Source organism: Lolium rigidum, chromosome 2 (genome assembly GCF_022539505.1).
Source record: "Lolium rigidum isolate FL_2022 chromosome 2, APGP_CSIRO_Lrig_0.1, whole genome shotgun sequence".
NCBI classification, from domain to species: domain Eukaryota; kingdom Viridiplantae; phylum Streptophyta; class Magnoliopsida; order Poales; family Poaceae; genus Lolium; species Lolium rigidum.
In genome coordinates this window covers 286,535,741-286,549,031 of record NC_061509.1, presented here as the reverse complement: position 1 = coordinate 286,549,031, position 13,291 = coordinate 286,535,741, and the positions used below count along the sequence as shown (strand labels likewise).

The 13,291-nt window shown below is 44.2% G+C and overlaps 1 protein-coding gene and 1 pseudogene across 1 annotated transcript; one reads left to right on the top strand and one right to left on the bottom strand.

Annotated features, from left to right (window-relative positions):
• The first annotated feature begins 1,051 nt into the window (after nt 1-1,051).
• LOC124689132 lies at nt 1,052-1,390 on the top strand (annotated as a pseudogene).
• Nucleotides 1,391-4,541: 3,151 nt separating this feature from the next.
• Nucleotides 4,542-5,925, bottom strand: LOC124691103. The gene is made up of 4 exons (XM_047224383.1): nt 5,771-5,925; nt 5,481-5,697; nt 4,923-5,124; nt 4,542-4,852 (listed from the first exon to the last, which is right to left on the bottom strand). Exons 1-4 carry the CDS (start codon nt 5,923-5,925, stop codon nt 4,686-4,688), a joined length of 741 nt encoding a protein of 246 aa, XP_047080339.1. The 3' UTR covers nt 4,542-4,685.
• Between the last annotated feature and the right edge of the window lie 7,366 nt (nt 5,926-13,291).

Here is a 13,291-nt window from a genome sequence, read left to right as displayed (position 1 = left end):
AGATGGATACAGTGTCCGACTCCGACTCTCTTCTAATTCGGGTTTCCTCTTCCCAATCCTCTCCTCGCCTGGCTTTTTTTTTTTTTTTTTTTTTGAGAATTTCTGCTCGCCTTTGATTCCTACTCCACAACCTACCATGGGCTTTGTTAGGGCCCAGTGGCCAGCCTTTGGAGTTTGGATATAGCCTGGGCTGGGCAGGGCTGGCCCAAGCTAGGACCAGGTTGTTCCACTAAAAAAAACTGGTTGTCCCACACAAAAAAGCTAGGACAGGTTGCTTAAGTTTTTCTCTCTTCCTTTTTGACCTGTGGTTGCTTGAGTTAATAAAACAGGCTATAGCTTCGTTGCTGGTTTGTTTTTCCCTAACTAAATATTCGAGCACAGTCTGAAGCATCTAAACACTCGCTACTAGGGTGCTGTCTTGGATCAACGCAATCGGTTTCTCCAGAATCCGGCCTGTGTGAGTTGTGACTGCCTGGGACGGTCTCGCAACGTTCCAGTAGAGGATGCGCGCGTTGCGGCGCCTGATCGACCATACGCGAAACTTGACGATACTGTCATGCACGCAACGGCCGGGTTAGTGTGGTTACCCTATCTGTTTAGCACTTTCAGTACGGCTCATAGAGCATTTTAGCATCTAATCCAGGAAGGGACAAGCAGCTTAATTATAAGCACGGTTCAACTTTCTTGCATACATCCATTTAGCCATAAAGGTGACAGGAACACCATTCACTAAGGTATCTTGCATGTATGGGTCCAGGTTAGCGACAGTGAGATGCGTAGACATTTGCAAATTGGAAGCAGTTCTTAGCTTTTAAATTCTGCAAATCTTGCGCGCAGGTAGACTTGAGTGCAGCTAGCAAACACCGGGACGGGCTATAAAGCCACGGATGTATATATTAGTATACCTTAAGCTGCAATGTCTATCCAACAACCACATCAGCTCCTCACTCTACTGCCATCTGAGCTGAAGAGTCACTTAATTAAGTAGTCTCTTACTCACCGTTTCAAAAAAAAGTGCTCTCTTACTCGCATCATTCTGAATTTCTGACAAATGAGGAGCTCCGCCTACTTGCAATTGGGTATTGCTGTGATCGTAATTTTGGTACTGTCCACAGCCATGGAGCTGAATCCATCCGACTGGACGCAGAGACCCGCGCATCAGTCAGCAACAGCAGCAGCCAAATGACCTTTAGTGTAAGTGGTTCTGAATTTCTGATCACAGCCTTGTTATCTTAATCTCTGAACCCATGTTTCTGCAGATACTAACGTGCTTTGCTTATTCAATGCTGTCAAGGGTCCTGTCAGCGAGACGAAGAGGAGCGTGGACGTTGCTGCGAAAGAAGTCAGAGCGGTGGCACACAAGCTACCGGAGTTCCACGAGAACTACTAAGAGCATCTTCACCGACACCCCGATAGTGATTTGGGGTCGGACGTAAAAAATGGGCTCACATCGGCGCGTTTCAAACGGCGCCGACTAGTTTTCGAGCCCAATAGAATCGTCGGCATCGTCGTGCCGGCCCCTTGGCCAATGGCGCGAATCGGGCGCGTCGACACATCGTGGCACGTCAGAAAACGAGCATGGGCTCCGCCTGGCAGCTAGACACACCGATTTCCCACCTCCTACCCACGCCCGAGCCGACTCCCAGCCCTCTAGATCGCCACCGTTCATCGACACGGCTGCCACCCCCTCGACCGGCGGCCGCTGTTTCGCCTGGAACAGAGATTGCCGCCACCGCGGCACAACCGTCCCGCCGGCAAGGTGTTCGTCCGATTGCTGCTATGGACAGCGACGGCGAGATGATGGTCAACTGTTCACGGAGGAGCAGAAAGTTGAGGCTGTCCGGCGGCAACGGCAACAGCAGCAGCTGCTGACGAGCATGTTGCGCGTTCGCTAGCCTTTCTTCGTCGTGCCTCGGCGCGGCGGCTCAAAGCCAGGCAAGAAGAGGAACATCAACCGGCATCGTCAAGCCCCGCGCAATGCTGCTTGACGCCGACTACTTCAACGACGACGCGACTCATTCGCCGAAGGAATTTCGGCGCCGGTTTAGGATGAACAAGGAGCTATTTGTGTGATTGTATGAATTATTAAATATGGTATAAATAAAATGTGATTGATATGTTGTTTCAAAATATTTTAAAAAGAAAAAAAGGTTTTGGTGGCCGTCGTTTAGAAGGCGCCGGTGTGGGAACATCGTCCTTAAACGGAGGATACACTTCCAACACCTCCATACAGTAATATCGACAGGCGATTATATGGGGCGCGCCGTGGAGATCACTCGTTTCCGTTTTCTCTCGACTGAACTCTGTCTAGTCGCGGTGGCCATAAAACTATAGAAAATGGGCTAGGTTCCATGCAAGCTCAGGCAGTGGACACATGGTGATACGGTTGATATAGTAAGAGCATCTCCAACGGCATCCCCGATAGCGGCTCCGATAGTGATTTGGGCATCGGGAGCAAAAATGGGCACGCACCGGCGCGCTCCATACGGTGCCGCCCAATAGAATCGCCGGCAACCCCGTGCCGGCTCCTTAGCCAAGGGCGCGAATCGGGCGCGCCGGCGCCTCGCGAGGCTGAAAATTTTAGGCGTGGGAGTCGCCTGTCAGCCACAAATCCCAAAAGTCGACGCCAGCGGGGAGTGGCGGGGCCGACGCGTCAGCAGCTCATTCAATTTTAACCTAACCATCGCCTACCTCGCGACGGGAGTTATTGGGGCGCAGCGGCTGTGCAGTTTCCGCAGACGCGCAGCGAACCATCCCGTCGCGCGCCTTGCTCTTCGTGCCGGCGTTAATGAGGGCCACCGCACCCCCGCCTCCCTCTGGCCTATAAAAAGGGCCGCCTCTCATCATCCCTCTTACACACAAACCCTAGCATCTCTCTCCCCAACCCTAATCGTCATCATCTGAAAAGACGACGCCATGTCTGGTCGAGGCCGAGGTCGCGGCCGTGGTCGTGGCCGTGGCCGCGGCAGAGCTGCACGCACGCCCGTCGCCTGCGATGCCGTCGTCTTCATCGTCAGGCATGGACGAGGAGGAGCCCAAACGCGAGGTGAAGGAGGAGCCGACGACGCCCGTCAACACGCGGCGTGGCGGTAGCGGCAGCCGGCGGCAGCAAGAGAGGCGTGGTGGCGCCCTCCTCATCCCGAAGCCAGAGGTGAAGGAGGAGCCGGAGGAAGCGTCGCAGGCGGCGCTGCTGGCGGAGTACGAGTGGCAGCAGCGGCTCATCTCCAGCAGCGACGACCTCGAGGACTGCCCAGTGCTGCGGGCGGCGTGCTTGGCGTCGATGAACGACAAGGACGCCTGGAGGGGCAAGCTCGACATGGCGATCGCCATGTCCATCCGCGACTCCGGCAAGCCGCTCGTCGACCTCACCGACGATGGCGAGGCAGGACCGAGCGGCTTGGTGAAGGACGAGCCCGTCGACGAGCCCATCCACAAGCGCGTCAAGAAGGAGGTCGTCACCGACGACATGTACAACTTCCACTAGTACTACGACGCCTCCGGCCGCCGCAAGTACTTCTAGATTAGGTTTAGTTTAAATTTAGTCAAATTTCGTTCGAATCTATGTAATATATGCCAAGTTTGGACGAATCTAATCGAATCTCGCTTAAATTTAAAATTTCCGAAATTTTGTTTGGGGACGCGACTGGGAAGCGACGTCCCCCTAACGCGGCACAAATGAAACACGTCCCCTAAATGCTTAATCCGGCGCGATTTAGAGGACGTTTTGTGGAACGCGACTGGAAATGCTCTTATGTTGCACAGTGCCACAGTGCACACTGAATGTATAGCTCGACAAACGACCCTACGCCATTGAGAGAGCCACTACCTATTCGTAATACTTGCACTCCCCGCACGCCTCACAAGTATCTCACGGTGCCTCGTGCCAACACTTCCTAGTATTAAACATGTGTATGAGAATCGATGTAACATAGAATGTAAGCATGTCAAAATAGAAGTTCTAAAATTAACACCACCAACAGTCCAAGTGATGCATAGTAGATATTAAGGTAACTGCTTACCCATATTTTCCAAAGGGCACAAATGTCCAATGGGCATTTTTTCTATTAATAACATATATAATTCATTTATTCCCACTGGTAACCAAAGCCAAGAATTACATTCTTTTCATAAAAAATATATTAAAATCATAACAAATACTAAATCATATGTCAAATTCCCACTAAACCCTTTTTGCATGTAAAAATCCTAAAGATTTAGATGCAAAAAATTGTCTTTTTGCTAATTACTACCTCCATCCTAAAGCTTAAGGCTTATTTTTTTAAAAAGTTAAACTATATTAAGTTGGACCAAGTTTTTACAAAAAATTGTTAACATGCAAAATATAAAATCAATAGCATTATACATATATAATGAAATTTATTTTCATATGGTATCTATAAAATATGATATTTGTTGATAGTTCTTCAAAAAAATTGGTCAAACTTTACTTAGTTTGTCTTTATGAAAAAATATAAGCTTTAAACTTTGAGATCGAGGTAGTATATGTTTTTAGTAAACTATAGTTGCACGAATGCACGGGATAAAGATTACTAGATTAGTATATATCAATTCAATGTAACATACAAGTAAATGATGACAACACAACTAGAGATACGGAATAAGTGGAAATCCCTCATTGCAACAATACTCATAACAATCTTACTAATTCCCATACAAATCACTTATCAGCTGCAACAATAGCCATAACAATCATCCACGTGATGACCGGTCTCATATAATGTTCCATCCTCTGGGTGCATCAGTTCTTCTCGACATGCATAGCAATGTTGGGTGTCAACACGAATTTCCTTGCCATGGTATCCATCATTACCTTTGATGCCCCGAACCCCACCTATAAAAATAACATTATAACATTGGGGTAAAAGTAAAGGAAAATGACATAGACTCTGATTAGAACTGACCAATTCTTTCTTTTTCTTCCAATGAAACTATGCATGTGGGTATATATATATCATCATCACAAACATAACGTAGCTCTGCAAAGAAGAACTCTTCCTTTGAATTCTCCAAAGAGCTTTTGGCTGTGAAGTTTACATGACCATAAAAGCGCCATCCATCCATGATTCCAGTGCTAGTGATGGCTTTGATGAGCTCATACTTGATCTAACATATTCCAAGTAAAAAATAGGATATATTCTTGCATAATAATGTTAAAAGGTAAAAAAATGATAGACACAATTAAATAGATAAGCAAGGTTGCAATGAATGAAAATATGTAAGAACATGTACCATGATAAGATCACACCAAATTAAGCATATACAGTTACTTGGCATTTATTCAACGGGGACAAATTCCATTGCTAATGCTATCCTTGAAAGGGACTCATGATCAATGAAACCGGACAAAGTGATTAACCAAGCTACTACAAAGAACCATCAACCAAAGTTCTATTTTAATTTCTATTTACGTTTAAGTACTAATAATGAACATAAAGATAATCGAGGCTTAGATAACATACCATGTTTTTTTCTTGGCTGTTGTAGTGGTCGAGTGCGGCGGCCACAAATTTATTAGTTTGCCGTTCAAGATCTTCCTTGGAGAAAGTGTTACCATCATTATATAACGAATCAAAGTTGTCCGCAATGTCGTACATAGGAATGCCCCGATCCTCATCGTCCAAGAGGTGGGTGTTCAGACCAGGCTCATTGGGAATGTAATCAGCCATGGTGTAAAATCTAAGTTTATGAAAAAGGTTAGGCGGAAACATGTGGATATTAATTAGTTATCTGCACCTTCTACGGAGCTTACTCTGGGCCTCCATAAGATGGTGAAGTAGGAAGACGCAGATATGAATCGTCGTCTTCGGGTTCCGTGTATGTAGGATTGCTGAGTTTCAGATCAGCATCGGTATCATCAAAGGATTGGGTGCTTGGACCATGCTCATCGGGAGTGTAATCAGCCATGGTCTCAAACCTAAGTCAAATGTAGTTGATGGAAAATGTTAGGCGTGGACATGGTTGTCCGCAGCTTCTACTTAAAAAATATCTGTGTATGTTCCATAATTCTAGTCGTGGTTTTAGGAATTTGAACTAAATCCACAACAAGAAGTATGGTATGGAATGGATAGAGTAATTACTACAGTGTGTATGAGGAGCATACTCTGGGCATTCATAAGATGGTGAGGTAGGAGAAGGCGGACATGGTTCAACTTCAGGTTCCGGAGGAGGAGGGCTCCTCTTGTACAGTACGCGAGGCATGTGTGGTCGATGTTATTATAGGCCTCACCTCACGGCTCACTGGTAATTGATCAAGCTCACCTTTTTTTGCGGGTAGATCAAGCTTCAGCTTGATTAGCTTTTTAGTAGTGGCAGAACTGATTGATTACTCAGGTGATCGAGCCTAGCCTGCAGGACATGACATGACAGTAGTAGAACGAATTACCGGCGATTCCTGTGTACATATGCATGAATACGATCTGAATTTGGAGTGTGATTGAAGAAACTGAGTCGCAGTTAATAAGCTTATAATAGTAGGGTTTCAGTGTAGTTGTAGTACGTACCTTCACAATCGGGCGATGCGGTTGATCTAAATCTGCTCTGCTCTGAACTGAGGGGCGGGCAAGCTGTGATCTGGTTAATCACGCGCTGAATCGATTAGCAAGGTGGTCTATACATAGACGGCCGGAGGGATCCCTAACGGAACCGAGATCAGATGAATATGCAGTGCCCGACTCCGACTCGATCTCTACCCAGTCCTCTCCTCGTTTTTGATTCCTCCTCCACAACCTGCCATGGGCCTTTAGATATAGCCTGGACTGGGCTGGGCTTCCCCGGTAGACACATGTTGATACACCTAGCTAGGACCTGGTGCCCGTTGCTTGAGTTAATTAAAAAAAAAGGCTAGCTTCGTTGCTGGATTGTTTTTCCTTAAAAAGTCTGAAGCTTCTAAACACTCGCTACTAGGCTGCTGTCTTGGATCAACATACTAGGTTTCTTCGAAATCCGACCCGTGTGAGTTGTCACTGTGTGGTACAGTCTCGCAACATTCCAGGGGAAGATGCCTGCGACGCCTGATCGACCAAACACGATTGTACCCTGTCTGTTAAGCACTTTCAGTACGGCTACATAGGCATTAGCAACTAATCCAGGAAGGGACCAACATCTTAACTATCCCAACTTTCGTGCACACATTCGGCCATAAAGGTGACAGGAACACCATTAACTAAGTCCATCCGGATTACTATGGCTTGAAATAAATCTTGGGTAGAACTAATGTCAAGCCACAAATGATTCATTGGATCCTTTTGCTCCAAGAATTTGAGTTGCAGATCGTACAGAGAAAAGTGGAGCAATCCCTTCCACCAGACCAAGCAATTGCCGCAGCAGTACATATACCCTCAGGAACTACTGAAGAGAAAGAGGAAAATGGGTGTTGTGAAGGCATCAGCGACATCTTAATAAAAATCATGTGTATGCCCAGGAAGAAGTTACCACGTCGACTACAAGGGATAGTTCCTTCCTATATAACCTTTCTGGAAACCATGTGTAAGTACTAGGTATGTTCTCTCACTATTTTACTTAGTTATGAATCTTTCTTTTCGTTATTTTATCATCATTTCCGTTGCCCTCACATTTTTCTGAGTCATTTGACATTTTTCTGGAGTCGATACGGTCAAGCATACGGGCATCCCCTGACCGTATGGGTGCTCGTTATCTTCTCTGGTTCCTTTTAGATTTTCCTCGCCAGGTGATACGAGTAGGCATACGGGTAAGCTACACATGTATCGCCTCTCGTTAAACCCTCGGACTCCGAACACATTTTCTCTTCAAGTGGTAAGGGCATGCATACGGGCAGCCTTGCATGTGCGTCCTCTCGTTAAACTCTCGGACATTACTTCGCGTTTTCATATGATTGTTATAAAAAGAAGCATCGGAAGTCGGTAAACTCAAGATACAGACAAGCCATACGGGCAAAACCCGCCCGTATGACCTGTTAGGAAAGTTTTACCGACCTTTTTTAGTTTTAGAATTTTCCACCATGGTCACCGATATGGGCAGCCACCCGTATCGATGGTCGTTTAGGTGCTCGATTTTCTGATTTTTCTTTTGAACTCTCTTCTAACCAACCTAAAGGCCAATATTACGAGATTTTATAGCCTCTAGCCCTCATAAATATCTCTCCATTGTTATGTTCCTCTGATAGCTCTACATATCCAATCTACAACATGAAGTACCCACCTCTAGGCAAGGGGAAAGATCTTACCCTCATGCCACACCATATGATAAAGAAGACAACCACACAGTGGAGTTGGGAACACGAGGCACTATAATTTTTTTGTAGGTTGTTTGAAGAGGAAAATGACAGAAGTTCTTCGCCAATTCCCCGAGAGTTCGATATGAACACTCGGGCCACCCTTGTGCGGAAAAAACGCTTGCTACAACACTCTGTACTTGGAGTCCCAGCGAGCTGGTACACATAAAGTTGTTGCGATCAACAATTTCGCAGAGATGGTGGGTAGCCTCGTCCCATCGATGTAGGTGGACTACGACCCTTCTTTGTGGAGATCGTAGTTGTGGGAGCTCGGGTTGACCAGAGGCAACGGTGATAGTCTCACGTGGGGGAGGAAGGCAACGAGTTCGCCGAGGATATGACAAAGAGTTCTCCGCAGCATCGGCGGTCACCACTGCATTGTGGAGTCGTGGGTCAATGGGTTGATGGGAAAGAAAGTGGAACTTTTGAGATTTTTTAAATTGGGTTGTCAAGTGGGTGCTAGTCCATAACAAGAAATTGGCCCTGGCAGTTGGGCTCCACCATGGGCGAACCCAAGTAGAGGTGATTGGGGGCCCCCACTCAAAATTCAGAACTTATATAGTCTTTGTTTATATTTGAAAAAATACCTTTACATTATCTAAAATTTTATGCAAAAAATGCCCCCACTCATAAGTTCCACTAACTATGCCCCTGGGTCCCACTAGTCAAAAATGATGTCAATTCGTGATCAACAGAACCAGGATCATTATAGTCCACTAACTCAAAGCTTGAGGGAAATGGTGAAAAAGGAGTAGTAGCTTCTCAACAATCAAGGAAGAGGGAAGATTTTGTGATTTCTTGGGAGGGGGGCCTTAAGTTAACAAAGGTATCCCTCGAGAAACTTCGAAAAGTCGTCGGATGTACTTCAGAACTCTACAGACCTAACAACGAGGAGTGAATCAATAAGGTTCCACGGTCCAGTACTCTAATTGATCAATTTCAACATAATATACTATATGTAAAAGCTGATCACTTTTGCATCACCCTCATTCACTTGGTTACTGTTCATGCACATGAAACGTACCATATGAAAACTGCTGCATGGTAACTAATTCCTCACGCGCCCCTCTAGTTTTAGATGATGTGCGTTGGTGTATGTAGGATAACGTTGCATAGAAAACAAAAATTTTCCTACCGCGAACACGCAATCCAAGCCAAGATGCAATCTAGAAGACGGTAGCAACGAGGGGGTATCGAGTCTCACCCTTGAATAGATTCCAAAGCCTACAAGATGAGGCTCTTGTTGCTGCGGTAGACGTTCACTTGCCGCTTGCAAAAGCGCGTAGAAGATCTTGATCACGATCGGTTCCGGCGCCACGAACGGGCAGCACCTCCGTACTCGGTCACACGTTCGGTTGTTGATGAAGACGACGTCCACCTCCCCGTTCCAGCGGGCAGCGGAAGTAGTAGCTCCTCTTGAATCCGACAGCACGACGGCGTGGTGTCGGTGGTGGTGGAGAAATCCGGCGGAGCTTCGCTTAAGCGTGCGGGATATGGTGGAGGAGAGAGACCGCTAGGGTTTGGGGAGAGGGGCGCCGGCTAGGGCACCCTTGAAGGGTGCGGCCATGGTGGTGGCTTGAGTGGCCGGCCAGCCCCTCTCTCCCCCTCTTTATATAGGTGGAGGCCCCAAGGTTTAGGTCAAAGAGTCCGAATAAGACCCCAACAAAACCTTCCAAGTGTCCAAACCTAGGGGAGTGGGACTCCCCTTTCCTTAGTGGGGTGGCCGGCCACCATGGTGGGGAGTCCACTTGGGACTCCTCCTCCCTTAGGTTGGCCGGCCAAGGTGGGTGGAGTCCCTCCGGGACTCCACCTTCCATCCTTATTTCTTCCGGACTTTTCTAGAACCTTCTAGAACCTTCCGTAGAACCTTCCGGATCATTTTAATTCACATAAAATGACATCCTATATATGAATCTTATTCTCCGGACCATTCCGGAACTCCTCGTGATGTCCGGGATCTCATCCGGGACTCCGAACAAATATTCGAACTCCATTCCATATTCAAGTACTACCATTTCAACATCCAACTTTAAGTGTGTCACCCTACGGTTCGTGAACTATGTGGACATGGTTGAGTACTCACTCCGACCAATAACCAATAGCGGGATCCGGAGATCCATAATGGCTCCCACATATTCAACGATGACTTTTAGTGATCGAATGAACCATTCACATACAATACCAATTCCCTTTGTCACGCGATATTTTACTTGTCCGAGGTTTGATCTTCGGTATCACTCTATACCTTGTTCAACCTCGTCTCCCGACAAGTACTCTTTACTCGTACCGTGGTATGTGGTCTCTTATGAACTCATTCATATGCTTGCAAGACATTAGACGACATTCCACCGAGAGGGCCCGGAGTATATCTATCCAGTCATCGGGATGGACAAATCCCACTCGTTGATCCATATGCCTCAACTCATACTTTCCGGATACTTAATCCCACCTTTATAACCACCCATTTACGCGAGTGGCGTTTGGTGTAATCAAATTACCTTTCCGGTATAAGTGATTTACATGATCTCATGGTCATAAGGACTAGGTAACTATGTATCGAAAGCTTATAGCAAATAACTAAATGACGAGATCTTATGCTACGCTTAATTGGGTGTGTCCATTACATCATTCATACAATGATATAACCTTGTTATTAATAACATCCAATGTTCATGATTATGAAACTAATCATCCATTAATCAACAAGCTAGTTAAGAGGCATACTAGGGACTTCTTTGTTTGTCTGCATATCACACATGTACTAATGTTTCGGTTAATACAATTATAGCATGATATATAAACATTTATCATATACATAAAGATATATAATAATAACCACTTTATTATTGCCTCTAGGGCATATCTCCTTCAGTCTCCCACTTGCACTAGAGTCAATAATCTAGTTTACATTTGTAAAGATATTACACCTTGGCCTTATGGTGCTTTATCATGTATTGCTCATGGGAGAGGTTTTTAGTCAACGGATCTGACACGCTCAGAAATGTATGTATTTTGTAATTCATTTGCGTCTCAACGCATCACTCATTTCCAAATGAGTCGGCATTAAATATGTTTGGTCTTCTGGTGGAACCTTAATTCCGCGGTCTGAAATATGTTACTAATATTGTCACACACAATATAGCTTCAAAGTTCTGACTCTGTCGGAAATACACCAAGTTCTCAAAGAACCTCTTGACTTAACATCCTTCGTCATTGTCAAAATAATGACATACTCTGCCTTCTTTTGTAGATTCCGTCACAATATTTAGAACTCTTCTAAATCTAGCATAGACAACTTCTAGCTCATTGTGCTACCTTTTAAACAACACTTAGTCTAATTTGAGATTGAAATTATATTTTATATGTGACAAAACCAATATCGGTGTAACACCTTACAGCGATTTGTTTGTCATTTCTTCATACAAAAAAAAATATATATATCCTTAGTTCTTCTAAAGTACTCAAGGATATTCTTACTGTTGTCCAATGATCATCATATGAATCATTCTGGTATATGCTCATAACACTTTATAGCACATGATATCTGATTGTGTACATATTATTCGTGATCTATAATCACTCATGTGTTTTTACTCATTGAGTGTCAGATACACTCAAGTCTTGTTAAACCTTCACATGACAAGAACATTTTCTTAATATTTCTATATTGAACTACTTCAATATCCATCATATGTACTTTGACTTAAACTTATTTATGTGTTTCAATCTATCTTCATAGATCTTGACACTAAATTTGTTTCAGTCCATATTCTTTCATTGAAGTTAATTCTCAATGAAACCTTTTTAATCAAGTATATAATTACATCATTCTATATGTCACCTACATAAAGTATTATAAATGTGTCTTAGCGCTCCCACTTAATTTCTTGCAAATGCAAGCCACTTCATCGTCTCTGATGAAATCAAAAACTCTTTGACTATTTCATCTGGTGAAGATTCCAACTCCGCAATACTTACTTCATCCAATTGAAGCTTGTATACCTATCTAGTATTCCACGGACCAGCAAAACTCTTGGTTGTATCTTGTATACATACTTCTGTTAAGTAGTGTATTTTGCCATCCTACTAGCATATCTCATAAAAGAAATATGTAGTGATTACTAGAATAATCCACATAGACTATAAGCATTGCTACGGAAGATCTAATCTTATCGTATTCAACTCTTTGAACTTTGTCGTAAACAATTTTTCGATAAGTCAAGCTTTCTTCAAGGATATTTCATCCAAGTCTATCAATTTCATAGATCCATTTACTTTCATAAAGTATTCATCTATCTTGGATTTCATGGCGCATGGCCATTTTAATGGAGTCGGGGCCCATCATAACTTCTTTGTTTTGTAGTTGGTTTATCATTGTTCAAAATCAATCCTTTGTCCACAAATCATTTATTTGATCACAAAGTAAACCATACCTACAAGGTTCAATATGTACTTCGATCTCCATGGCTAAAACACTTTGTAGTCATGAGAGCCATGATCGTCGTGGCCGCTTCCGAAACCAATTCCGATGTCTGTGCTACTCCGATCATTATGCTCGGGTTCATAAACCTTATCAAATTATATTGTCCTCCCACTCAAATACTTCACTCGAAACAATTTCTCGGAAATAAGAAACATTGACAAACACTTTTGTCTTTGTCTCGTGGGAAGAATTCCCAATTAAATCTCCGGGATAACCAACAAAGATATTCATCCGATTTTGGTTGACTATTAGGGTTTATACCCATGCCATAACTTGTATGGTGTCATTTCAACGGATCATGATGATGCTCTATTCGAGTGTAAAAGCGGTAGTCACTAAAGCATAATCCACAAAAATATAATGGCGTCATAATATTTTATCTCATCATTAATCCAACAAGGTTTGGATACATATCTCGGATACTATATCATCATTATGATACTCCAAGAAATGTGAGTTGTAGAACAATTTCATAACTCTCTTAGATGTTCGCTAAAACTCGTAATTCAAATATTTCCACCATGATCCAATCATAG